The following is a 13,763-nucleotide window of genomic DNA, read 5'->3' as shown; positions in this document are numbered from 1 at the left end:
TTCACTCTGGTACGTGTCCCAAGATACACAACACTTTCATTCTGGTACCTGTCCCTAGAAACACTACACTTTCACTCACTGGTACCTGTTCGTAGATACACAACACTTTCACTCTGGTACCTGTCCCTAGAAACACAACATTTTCACTCTGGTACCTGTCCCAAGATGCACAACACTTTCACTCTGGTACCTGTCCCTAGAAACACAACATTTTCACTCTGGTACCTGTCCCAAGTTGCACAACACTTTCACTCTGGTACCTGTCCCTAGAAGCACAACATTTTCACTCTGGTACCTGTCCCAAGATACACAACACTTTCACCCTGGTACCTGTCCCTAGGAACACAACACTTTCACTCTGGTACCTGTACCTAGAAACAACACTTTCACTCTGGTACCTCTCCATAGAAACACAACACTTTCACTCTGGTACCTGTCCCTAGAAACACTACACTTTCGCTCTGGTACCTGTCCCTAGAAACACTACACTTTCACTCACTGGTACCTGTCCCTAGAAACACAACACTTTCATTCTGGTACCTGTCCCTAGAAACACAACACTTTCATTCTGGTACCTGTCTATAGAAACAACAGTCCCTTCACTCAAGTTGATGTCCCTAGTTCACCTAATTTTGAAACATTGTCAAAATTTCAGACTAATTAATGAGAAATCAAATACAATTTCCAATCACTTATAATTGACTAACATCAGTCCCTGCCATGTCACAATTATTCACTCATAACATGTCAAGGCTAATCAGTTATAGTAGGGTGCCCCAAAGCTCAATAATGTATCTCTTTCTCATCTCATGAGGGGAAAGGTTTCAGAAATTAATATAAGTAATATGATTCAAATTTCCAGAAAGTTTATATTATTCAGAAAATATCAGGTAAGGAAAGCACAAACTAATCACCAATGAAATGTAATGATTGTGCCAAATATCAAGTTTGTATAGAGTTGTATAGAGACTGAGTGTAAATTCTGTTCATGGTCTTTTACATATAAGTTAAATTCAAATTCAGTGGGAAATAGAAGCCCTACAGAGTACTGCCCATGTGTGTTGTGGATGTTGTTGGTTTGCACATAAACCACTCTGCAACCACTACGCACTTTTGGATAGTTCCTTCCCAACGAGATATCTCAATTGCACACTTCATCCACCTCCCAGTGATGATAAATTCACACATGAACCAACCTTTGTGTATGAATGACATTTGTCACAATGCTGTTGAGGTCAGGTGCTTGGGCTGTCAATCAGCAGGTAGATGTTTTAGCCTATAGAGATACATGTATGTTGCTTATTATCTGATTTTGTACGAATAAATTATGTTGGTGATCTTGTTCTTCTTTGCTGGTCAGCTTGACCTCCTGTGATGCAGGATTCTTTCCTAATTTAATTTCCAGCTTTCTTTTCTCTTTGACACTTTGATTGCAGATTATTTGTATTACATTCATCATAAATTATGGAATTCCGATTCCCCTGCATTGTATTGTCCAGGGATAAAGAGAGTTTCATATTATTATTTTTGATGAAAGTAGTGCACCTACAATTTCTAATCAAATATTATGTCCCTTAATAGTTTTTGTTAGGTTACGGTATTTGTAAATCTGGTAACCAAATTACAGAAAAAGCATGTTGATTTTCCTTTGTAATACATCCACATGTAAATCATGTAAATCTGTCATCCTTTTGTCAAATTAAACATGTAAAGAGTGTTATAGTATGTTGGAAAATTCCTTATTGTATTATATCTGAGGGAGCTAGCACTATAAAACCATCTTAAGTCTGGGCTAGTGCAAGTAGCCACAAATAGACATGCATACACATCGTCATGAGTGAAATAATTTTAAGCATGTTAAACCCCATTTCACCTCACCTCACCTCACCTTATTGTATTGCTGTGTTGAACAAAAAAATAATTAAAAAAGTGGTTTATACATCTGTCAGAAATATTTAACAATTGAAAAGTCGAGCTTATATCAAACTATGCCTTGTTAAAAACTGAATCAACTATGTGTTACAAGGTCCACCATGCAAGTCATTGTGCAAAAAGTCTATACTAAGATCATGTATCACTTGGGACAAATGTTTCTGTTGTTGTTTGGTATCATGTCATGCTGCTTTATTGACTGAATCTGAATCAAAAGATGCGAGAGAAACACATCCGTCTTGTGTTACCCCCTACGTAAGTTGTATACATGGGCGGAGGGACAATCTCAATTGCAACTCTTCATCGCTCTTTGATGTGGAGGTAAACAAAGCTAGAACCACATGGAGAAGAGACAAAATATGCCTGCAGATTGTTCAGCTTTATTATCCTTCTTGTAAATTGTTGGGCCTTATTAAGTAACAGAAAAGGACCCTGCTGTAAATAATGCAAACATATGTTTCAATATGGCTGGTTTTATATAGGAATTGGGGTCTGAATTAGAAGTGAAGAGTTCCGATGAATATCTGCTGTGGAAGAAGTATGCTATTTCCATTGATTAACAGACATTCTTAGACATACAATAAGATATCTACTTGAGAAGGAAACGGTCAACTTTTAATTCATTTCATAAAGTTTTGTGTTAATTTTCCAACCTTTGCAGCTAGCATTTGTAAAGCATTTAAATGATACACTTGAGCTTAAAGGTCTGAACTTTACATGATACATCCTCTTTCTTAATTTATGTACATTGTATGCATTAAAAAATAACAATTGTATAGATTTTTATTGGAAGAATGTTACTGCTTTCCTGCAATGTGAAGTATCTTGTTAACATTCCAAAGCAAATTTAATGCTAAATGCTTGTCTTTAAAAATTAAAACCTGCACCATATGTTATATGAAGTGTACTTTGTAAGTCTTTGCTGAAGCTGATTTAAGAACAAACAGAGCATGTTTAAAGTGGTATACCTCATTTCAAGGCTCCACCACACAGGGAGATTGTGCCATCATTGTGAAATAATGAGGGTGTTTGGGAACCTGTATCATACATTGAATCCAACACACTTTTTTGTCATAGATTTTTCTCATGACAATCCTTGTATCACTCTCAGCATGTGATTAGTCTCTCGGCCTGTCAGCTGTTTCAGCAAATGTTCCATGAAATTTCTAAAGTGTTTGGCTGTGCGGATAAGACCGGGACAATGAGTGGATTACCATGCCTCTCCCCTGGCCTGTCTTGTCGGAGATGATATATGCTGTAAACATGAACATGCCAGCAGGAGTTTTTCCCTGCAAAGTCAGGCTGTTTAAGCTGTATCTCATTCAAGTCCACCAGGATTTTGGTCATTACTGGAACCTAGCATTCTGTGTAGATTGCTGCAAGTATTTACCTGAAACTGAATAAAGGTTAATGATGAATAATATGTTCAATGTATCATTATGGCGAATTCTTTGAGCACAACACATCAATTGTAGAATGTAAGTGCAATGTTGGATCACCCTAGAAAAATTATTGACATCAACTATGGCTACCTATTAGGAAACTCTTGATGTGCACCTGAAGATCTAATTTCAAAATTTGTTATCTACGTATATCAGTGATATATGCATATCCTCCATGCCATGATATACACTTGTATATCACCAATGTCGGTGATATATGCATATCCTCCATGCCATGATATACACTTGTATATCACCAGTGTCAGTGATATATGCATATCCTCCATGCCATGATATACACTTGTATATCACCAATGTCGGTGATATATGCATATCCTCCATGCCATGATATACACTTGTATATCACCAATGTCGGTGATATATGCATATCCTCCATGCCATGATATACACTTGTATATCACCAATGTCGGTGATATATGCATATCCTCCATGCCATGATATACACTTGTATATCACCAGTGTCAGTGATATATGCATATCCTCCATGCCATGATATACACTTGTATATCACCAATGTCAGTGATATATGCATATCCTCCATGCCATGATATACACTTGTATATCACCAATGGCAGTGATATATGCATATCCTCCATGCCATGATATACACCTGTATATCACCATTGTCAGTGATATATGCATATCCTCCATGTCATGATATACACCTGTATATCACCAGTGTCAGTGATGCTCCATGCCATGATATACACCTGTATATCACAAGTGTCAGTGATATATGCATTTATCATCCAAAACTGTGTTCCACAGTAGATATCGCTTGTGTGAGATCAGACGATATCTCCTAGGAGATATCGTTTTGACAGTAGATTTTGTACAATGCCCTGACAATGCTATGACGTCATGAACTTGTTGACGTCACAATGTTATGACATCGCTGCACTGCAAATCTAATGGCAGTTCTGTGTTCAGAGATGTACAATTTTCATTGAAAACTAATGAAGAGTGATTTTTGATGATAAATAGAATCTCACCCTCGTGTCTTCTGATATCAAATATATCAACACTCGTTGATAAAGTAAAATATCCTCGCAAGCCTCGGATATTTGTTACTTTATCAACTCATGGTGATATATTTGATATCAAAAGACACTTGGGTGAGATTCTCTGTATATCATATCCTCCATGTCATGATATACACCTGTATATCACCATTGTCAGTGATATATGCATATCCTCCATGTCATGATATACACCTGTATATCACCAGTGTCAGTGATGCTCCATGCCATGATATACACCTGTATATCACAAGTGTCAGTGATATATGCATTTATCATCCAAAACTGTGTTCCACAGGAGATATCGCTTGTGGAAGATCAAACGATATCTCCTAGGAGATATCGTTTTGACAGTAGATTTTGTACAATGCCCTGACAATGTTATGACGTCATGTACTTGATGACGTCACAATGCTATGACATCGCTCCACTGCAAGTCTAATGGCAGTACCATGTTCAGAGATGTACATTTTCATTGAAAATTAATGAAGAGTGATTTTGATGATAAATCAATATATCAACACTCGCTGATAAAGTAAAAATATCCTCGGCAAGCCTCAGATATTTGTAACTTTATCAACTCGTGTTGATATAATTGATATCAGAAGACACTTGGGTGAGATTCTATTTATCATCCAAAACTGTGTTCCACAGTAGATATCGCCAGGAGATCAGACGATATCTCCTAGAGATATCGCTTTCAACAGTAGATTTTGTACAATGCCCTGACAATGCTATGACGTCATGAACTTGTTGACGTCACAATGTTATGACATCGCTGCACTGCAAATCTAATGGCAGTACTGTGTTCAGAGATGTACAATTTTCATTGAAAACTAATGAAGAGTGATTTTTGATGATAAATAGAATCTCACCCTCGTGTCTTCTGATATCAAATATATCAACACTCGTTGATAAAAGTAAAAATATCCTCGGCAAGCCTCGGATATTTGTAACTTTATCAACTCATGGTGATATATTTGATATCAAAAGACACTTGGGTGAGATTCTCTATATCCTCCATGTCATGATATACACCTGTATATCACCAGTGTCAGTGATATATGCATATCCTCCATGCCATGATATATACCTGTATATCAAGAATGTCAGTGCTTTATGCATATCCTCCATGCCATGAAATACACCTGTCTATCAGCATACACCTGTATATCACCAATGTCAGTGAGATATGCATATCCTCCATGTCATGATATACACCTGTATATCACCAGTGTCAGTGATATATGCATATCCTCCATGCCATGATATACACCTGTTCCATTGTCTACCTAAGTTTGTCAAGCATACATGTTAAGCACCAGAGCAAGAAGCATGTCATTGCAGCTGTGACGATGCTTTGATGTAAGTTTGAATGAAACTGTCAGCTTTCCTTTACTACTCAGTGTTTGTTTCCAGGTCCCTGACAGGTGAGGGCAACTTCAACTGGAGGTTTGTGTTCCCCTTTGACTACCTGGTTGCTGAGGAGAAGATTGTCATCTCGCGTAAAGAAACCTTGTTTTCCTGGGATGAGACGGAGTCAAAGATACCTGCCAGACTCAACCTGCAAGTGTGGGATGCTGACCACTTCTCAGCTGATGATTTTCTCGGTAAAACTTCTCAAAATTAGAATTTCCATTCTCTGTCAGACACTAGGCAACCTTGTCAAATATAACCACCAGTTATAGATAGGATAGTCAACTTTTACTGTAATTTCTTATATGCTTTTCGACTAAAATATACAGCAAGTGATGAGGACCCACAAACTCCAGTTTCTTATTTTAGGACTGAAACTTTGGAGAACAAATCAGCGATACAAACAGGGGTCTGCGAACAAATCAGCTGATACAAACAGGGGTCTGCGAACAAATCAGCGATACAAACAGGGGTCTGCGAACAAATCAACGATACAAACAGGGGTCTGCGAACAAATCAGCGATACAAACAGGGGTCTGCGAACAAATCAGCGATACAAACAGGGGTCTGCGAACAAATCAGCGATACAAACAGGGGTCTGCGAACAAATCAGCGATACAAACAGGGGTCTGCGAACAAATCAGCGAACAAATCAGCGATACAAACAGGGGGTACAAACAGGGTCTGCTCTGAACAACAAATCAGCTGATACAAACAGGGGTCTGCGAACAAATCGATACAAACAGGGGTCTGCGAACAAATCAGCTGATACAAACAGGGGTCTGCGAACAAATCAGCAAATCAGATACAAACAGGGGTCTGCGAACAAATCAGCGATACAAACAGGGGTCTTCGAACAAATCAGCGATACAAACAGGGGTCTGCGAACAAATCAGCGATACAAACAGGGGTCTGCGAACAAATCAGCGATACAAACAGGGGTCTGCGAACAAATCAGCGATACAAACAGGGGTCTGCGAACAAATCAGCGATACAAACAGGGGTCTGCGAACAAATCAGTGATACAAACAGGGGTCTGTGTATCCTGGCAATAGAGGCAGACAATCCCAAATAACACTGAACAACATTTATCAAGACTATATTTTCTGCTGGAGTGTGACCCACTTGACATAGAGAATGAACTCTTCATATTACCATGTACAGTGCTATCCTGTTAATTATATCTTCCACCATTCTTTGAGGGGAGGTGTTTTAACCATTAATCAAATGAGGCATTACATAACTGAAGGCAAATGTTTACAGTAAATATGATATTCATATGTCATTCATACCTGTCTTGGTATGGTTCATTTATACATGTATTTATAAGTGTTATTTATATGTTATTTTTTTTTCAGTTTGTTACATTTTCCGCAATCAATTTTCAGTCATGCAATGCGAGATCTCTTGAAAACCTTCACAGAGACTAAGCTAATTTCTGACTATGTGTGTATGTGTGTAATAGCCATGGTTTGTAATTTAGAAATAGTGTTTAGCTATTACAATTAGGAATGTGTCTGAATCTTCAATAGAGTCTTCATTTAATCATAGAAAACGACTCCAGACGAATAGCTTTATTCATCCACTAGACATCCAATGTGTTTTTGCTAATCACGAAATGAAATGGATGCTTGTGACTGCTTCAAGGTACAAATTTAGTGAAAAAGTGATTTTAAAATTCCATTAATCAGGAGTATGATATCTTTCAATCTTGATGTTTTTTTATGCCTGTCAATCTTTTTCTGTTGTATCCAGGTTCCCTGACTTTGGACATGAACCGTTTTCCACGAGGAGCAAAATCTGCAAAGCAGTGTTCGTTAGACATGCTTAAGACTGATGGAAGTGTACCACAAATGTCACTCTTCAAACACAAACGGGTCAAGGGATGGTGGCCCTTTGCTGTCAAGAATGAGTCAAATGATGAATTAGAGCTCACGGTAATTTTTAACGATTTTAATTTTTTTTGCTCTCCTGTTCTTTGTCTTAGTTCAACAAACACATATCGTCGTGTTTGTACTTTCTGCTACAACCAAAAAAAATTGCTCAAATCATCACATTCTATTTTGGTGCATCTGCTGTTTTTTTAATGGATGTGACAGCATGGAGGTACAGTTGAGTGCTTAAGAATGTTTGTTTTGTCTTGTAAAAAGTATAAAAAAGTGTGTGCATTCTAGTTGACTGGTTTTCCAGAAAAAGCTTGACATACTTTCATAACATAGGCAGTTAAGAAACAAACAGATTTCAAACAAATAGGTAAGTCAGGCAGACATTACCCCTTCCCTTACTTTGCAGTGTTTAATAAGTATTGATAACTGTGTACTTGTGGGCTAATAGGTTGGCAGAGGGAAGTGAAATAGAATTAAATTAAATGATATATTCATACATGGTTTTGTTTCCAAGTATCATTTATTTTGTTTGTATAATTACCAAGGAGAAAATACATAAATCTTCCTAGAAATGAAGGTGATGCCGTTTGTCATGAACTGACGATTTTCCCATTATGTTTCCTTTGTCGTGAGCTACCTGTATACACGTGGAATCTCGTTAAACTAACAAGACAAGAGAGCATTAAAGATATGGGTTGACTGAGCTCATTCGCGTCATTTGGGAAAATATTAGTCCACAGTTTGAAGGACTAGCAGTGAATATGGATGTCCCTCTTAAACAAGTTTATGTAAACAGAGTGTTCACTGCCAGCCTTATGCATGCTCCACAGTCTTGCCCCTATTAACTTATTATAGTAATGCCCCTTGATTCCCCCTTTAATAACACAAATACCCAAGTAAACACATCACATATTTCAAAGATCAATCATTTTAATGGAATGAATGACTCGTGCAAAAATCACACATACTTCCAACCTTTCAGAAATACATTTTTCATACAACAAAGACACCTATTAATAAATAATAAGGACTTAGATGCTGAACCAACATTATTTTTCTAAACAAAGCGTAAATGGGCATGTGTTGGTTATTATCATAGTGGTAGCGGTAAGCCAGAGGAGCCTGTCTTTGAAACCCTCTGTATATAATGAATGATCTGTGTGCATGATTAACTATGATTTGCCCTTGTAATATCGCAGGGTCTTATTGATAGCTCTTCGGGCTGTGAGGGGGATTAATAGAGTCCGTAATAATGGCAGTCGCAATGAATAGGGCTCCGTAATTGACAGCCTTGGCCAGTCCGAGCCTGATAATTCACTACAGGCTATTTGCGCTGATGAGATCTTGGGCTGCACCATATGATTAAATCTTGCCGTCCATATGCGACACTAGTTGCTATCTACCTTGCGACGGCTTCTCTCCCTTTGTCATCATTGTCAAGTCACTGTGGACATAATTAGGCCGGAATTAAAGCCGGAAACTGTGCGAAAAACAAATATCAGCAGGAAAAAGAAATAAAATAATGGAACTGTCTGAAGAAAGCAATTAGTTGTATTAATAGCTCGAGTACCATGACTTTTGTTTAAATCTGACAAAAAATATAATTCATTTAAACTATAAATCAACATTGATATCACAGATTTGGGTTTGATTGAAGGTCTAAAAATATTAAAGACTGAATGTCTGTAATATTAGAGAGAGAAAATAGGGGTTATCTTTCCGTGTATTAGGATTAAAGTTGTATGAATGTGGTATACAAACTAGTTAGAAAAACAACATTCAAGTAAGGTATTAAGCAAGCAGGTTGTGTTGTGAGAAACATTATGCTTTGAGGTCAGGGGTTGGTTGTTTTGTCAGTAAATGAATGATGTGCAGTTCATAATGCATGGTTTGTAGCAAAGACAAAAACACATTTCTAACGGACCAATGTCAGGACTGTCACTCTTCATGATACATCTACACAATGATGTGGAAAATACAAATTGATCTGGATGTAGATTGGGCTGAATGATGAGACCCGTTTGCAAGATGCTGTGACAGATCTGTGGAACATGTCTGTGTATATAAATGGTATAAGGAGGGTCATGTGACATTTCTGTGTATATAGGTGTTTATTACCCTTAAGATAAATTTGTCGAAATCTGATTGGTCAATAATCAAAGCATATGAAACCATGTAGGCAGATTTGCCAGGGTGTACGAAAGGTACACCCCGTCAAATTTGTCACGTGACACACTACACGGGTTGTACAAATGACCTTGACCTTAGATGGAATATGGCTGCCAATCAGCTGATTGCTTCAAAAATTTTAGAGTTGGTGTGTATAATTATGAGTATAAACAGAGCAATATAACTATTGCCATAATAAAACTATTGCCATCATTTCTTATTTGTTGACATATCCTAAAAATAAAATGTTTCTGTATTTCATTTGTCATTTAAAAAAACTCTAATTCGATAATTTTTATCATAAACTAAGCCATCCCAAGTTATCTCCCTTTATGACATTCAGGAAAAATCATGGCGAAACGTTTTGCGTCTCATTCTGCCAAAGGTTGAATGTTGTTGTATAAAGATAAGCTAAATTATAAGATCTTAAGGGTAATAAATTCGTCACACGGTGTTTTGAAAGGGTGTATGGGACTGTAAGATCCTTGTAAATTCTGTACATATACATAATTTACAAGGGTCTTGCAGTCCTGTACACCCTTTCAAAATACTGTGTAACTAATATTATTACCCTTAAGATATATTTATCAAATTCTGATTGGTTAATCACAGATGCTAGCAAATCTTTCCAAAATGTATAATATATGTCTTACTGTTTTATAACAAAAAGTACTCGACGGCTCACCTTAAATGCTAAAGTTTTATAGATCAATACCTTAATCATTAGAAATAAAGATTTAAGCAAGATAACGAGAATACTAAAACAGTAACACATCAACAATTACTTCCTTGTTGAGATGTAAAAACAAAGAAAACCTTCAAGGTTTTACAGCAGTAAAAAACAATGGGATAAATATGTTCACATTTGAGACACTTTTTTTCAGAGCTGTATGGATTTTTGTAAAAGACAAATTATTCTAATGTTTTTTGAAAAAGAGTTGATCTCTATTTTCATCTGGACATTGATTTAACTTGTCAGAAAGTGGAATAATATGTTTTCAATTTTGAATGCATGTGGGGACTGTGTGTGTAGTTCTGGATGCACGTGAGGACTGTGTGTGTTCTTCTGGGTGTATGTAGGGACTGTGTGTGTTGTTCTGGGTGTATGTGAGGACTGTGTTGTTCTGGGTGTATGTGGGGACTGTGTGTGTTGTTCTGGGTGTATGTGGGGACTGTGTGTGTTGTTCTGGGTGTATGTGGGGACTGTGTGTGTTGTTCTGGGTGTATGTGAGGACTGTGTTGTTCTGGGGGGACTGTGTTGTTCTGGGTGTATGTGGGGACTGTGTTGTTCTGGGTGTATGTGGGGACTGTGTGTGTTGTTCTGGGTGTATGTGGGGACTGTGTGTGTTGTTCTGGGTGTATGTGGGGACTGTGTGTTCTGGGTGTATGTGGGGACTGTGTTGTTCTGGGTGTATGTGGGGACTGTGTGTGTTGTTCTGGGTGTATGTGGGGACTGTGTGTGTTCTTCTGTGGTGTATGTGTGTATGTGTTGTTCTGGGTGTATGTTGGGACTGTGTGTGTGTTCTGTAGTGGGGACTGTGTGTGTTCTGGGTGTATGGGGACTGTGTGTGTGTTCTGGGTTGTATGTGGGACTGTGTGTTGTTCTGGGTGTATGTGGGACTGTGTGTGTTGTTCTGGGTGTATGTGGGGACTGTGTTGTTCTGGGTGTATGGGGACTGACTGTGTTGTTCTGGGTGTATGTGAGGGACTGTGTGTTGTTCTGGGTGTATGTGGGGACTGTGTGTGTTGTTCTGGGTGTATGTGGGGACTGTGTTGTTCTGGGTGTATGTGAGGACTGTGTTGTTCTGGGTGTATGTGGGACTGTGTGTGTTTGTTCTGGGTGTATGTGGGGACTGTGTGTGTTGTTCTGGGTGTATGTGGGGACTGTGTGTGGGTGTGGGTGTATGTGTGTTGTTCTGTGTGTGTGTTGTTCTGGGTGTATGTGGGGACTGTGTGTGTTGTTCTGGGTGTATGTGAGGACTGTGTGTGTTGTTCTGGGTGTATGTGGGGTTGTTCTGTGTGTATGTTGTTCTGGGTGTATGTGGGGACTGTGTGTTGTTCTGGGTGTATGTGGGGACTGTGTGTGTTGTTCTGGGTGTATGTGGGGACTGTGTTGTTGTTCTGGGTGTATGTGGGGACTGTGTTGTTGTTCTGGGTGTATGTGTTGGGACTGTGTGAGGACTGTGTTGTTCTGGGTGTATGTGGAGGACTGTGTTGTTCTGGGTGTATGTAGGGACTGGGTGTTGTTCTGGGTGTATGTGGGGACTGTGTTGTTGTTCTGGGTGTATGTGAGGACTGTGTGTATGTGGGGACTGTGTGTTCTGGGTGGGTGTATGTGAGGACTGTGTTGTGTTGTTCTGGGTGTATGTGGGGACTGTGTTGTTCTGGGTGTATGTGGGGACTGTGTTGTTCTGGGTGTATGTGAGGACTGTGTTGTTCTGGGTGTATGTGAGGACTGTGTGTGTTGTTCTGGGTGTATGTGAGGACTGTGTGTGTGGGTGTTGTTCTGGGTGTATGTGGGACTGTGTGTTGTTCTGGGTGTATGTGGGGACTGTGTGTGTTCTGGGTGTATGTGGGGAGGTGTGTGTGTGTTCTGGGTGTATGTGGGGACTGTGTGGGTGTATGTAGAGGACTGTGTGTTCTGGGTGTATGTGGGGACTGTGTGTGTTGTTCTGGGTGTGGTTGTTCTGGGTGTATGTGGGGACTGTGTGTGTGTGTCTGGGTGTATGTGGGACTGTGTGTGTTCTGGGTGTATGTACTGTGTGTGTTGTTCTGGGTGTATGTGGGGACTGTGTGTGTTGTTCTGGGTGTATGTTGTTCTGGGTGTATGTGGGGACTGTGTGTGTTGTTCTGTGTATTAGGTGTATGTGTTGTGTGTAGGGGGAGGACTGTTTGTGTGTGTGTGTTGGGGACTGTCTGTGTTGTGTGTTGTGTGTGTGTGTGTGTGTGTGGGGGGGAACTGTTTGTGTTATTTTGGGTGTATGTGGGGACTTGTCTGTGTTGTGTGTGGGTGGGGTGTGTGTCTGTATTGTGAAAAATGACAAAATAGCATAATCTGTCTTTTTAAACAATTGATTTTACCTAATATGTGTTGATACAAACAAATACTCATTACTGACTGTAAATACAATGAGTGTGTATGACACTTAGCAATCAGTGTTCTGTCTGTTAAGTCTGTGGTCATTGACAGACCAGTTGGTTGCAATCACATTCGTCCACAACATGAGACAAAGTCTACAATGACAGGCCCATATGTGACAAAGCTAGGTAATGATGGTATATTTCCTCGAGACTAGAAAATCACTATGTATGCCTCACATAAATGTGGAGGTTTACACAATGTTTATCTGAATAAATGAATTTTTGTTGTGCTGCTGTAATCATACAGCATGAATATACAATTTAGACTACAGAAGTGACACCATGGCAACCTGAACTGTTGGACAGATGGGCCCATAATCCCCCCACCCCCACCCCCACCACCACCATATGTAAGAGCTGACTAGGATGAGGGTCATGTGTCTACTGAGTGCAGCTACCCCCAGTAGTGATGTAGATCAGTGCTCTTGCTATCAACCACTAGTTATAGACTGCATTATTTACATGCCACAGTAGCTTCACTTTTGCCCACTAGTGTAAATATAAAGCATCAGTGCAAAATAATAACTAGTTTTGACTGTCCTCAGAAATAGATTCCATTTAGTGTAGACGACAAAACAGCTAGGCAAATCATTGGAATGGACAACTTCAAATCAGTGATGACACCAGGTGTTTGCAAAAACAATTTTTTATGTACTCAACATGGAACAAATATTTTTGCAACCTACCTACCAAGTGTTTCAGAAAGAATAAAATTGAAATTTGTAAATCTTGAATAT

General features: G+C 39.0%; 1 protein-coding gene across 13 annotated transcripts in view; it reads left to right on the top strand.

The window, feature by feature from the left end:
* Nucleotides 1-13,763, top strand: part of LOC124292543 (otoferlin-like) — a 201,247-nt gene that overhangs the window by 170,027 nt on the left and 17,457 nt on the right. For all 13 annotated transcript variants that reach the window (XM_046729677.1, XM_046729672.1, XM_046729671.1 and 10 more), the window contains 2 exons: nt 5,834-6,024; nt 7,586-7,767. In XM_046729677.1, coding sequence (XP_046585633.1) covers nt 5,834-6,024; nt 7,586-7,767 — 373 coding nt within the window. The remainder of the gene's footprint in view (nt 1-5,833; nt 6,025-7,585; nt 7,768-13,763) is intronic.

Source organism: Haliotis rubra, unplaced genomic scaffold (genome assembly GCF_003918875.1).
Source record: "Haliotis rubra isolate DU_JTF1 unplaced genomic scaffold, ASM391887v1 Scf52, whole genome shotgun sequence".
Taxonomy (NCBI): Eukaryota; Metazoa; Mollusca; class Gastropoda; order Lepetellida; family Haliotidae; genus Haliotis; species Haliotis rubra.
Note: the sequence above shows the minus strand (reverse complement) of the source record. Positions and strands in the feature narration are given on the sequence as shown.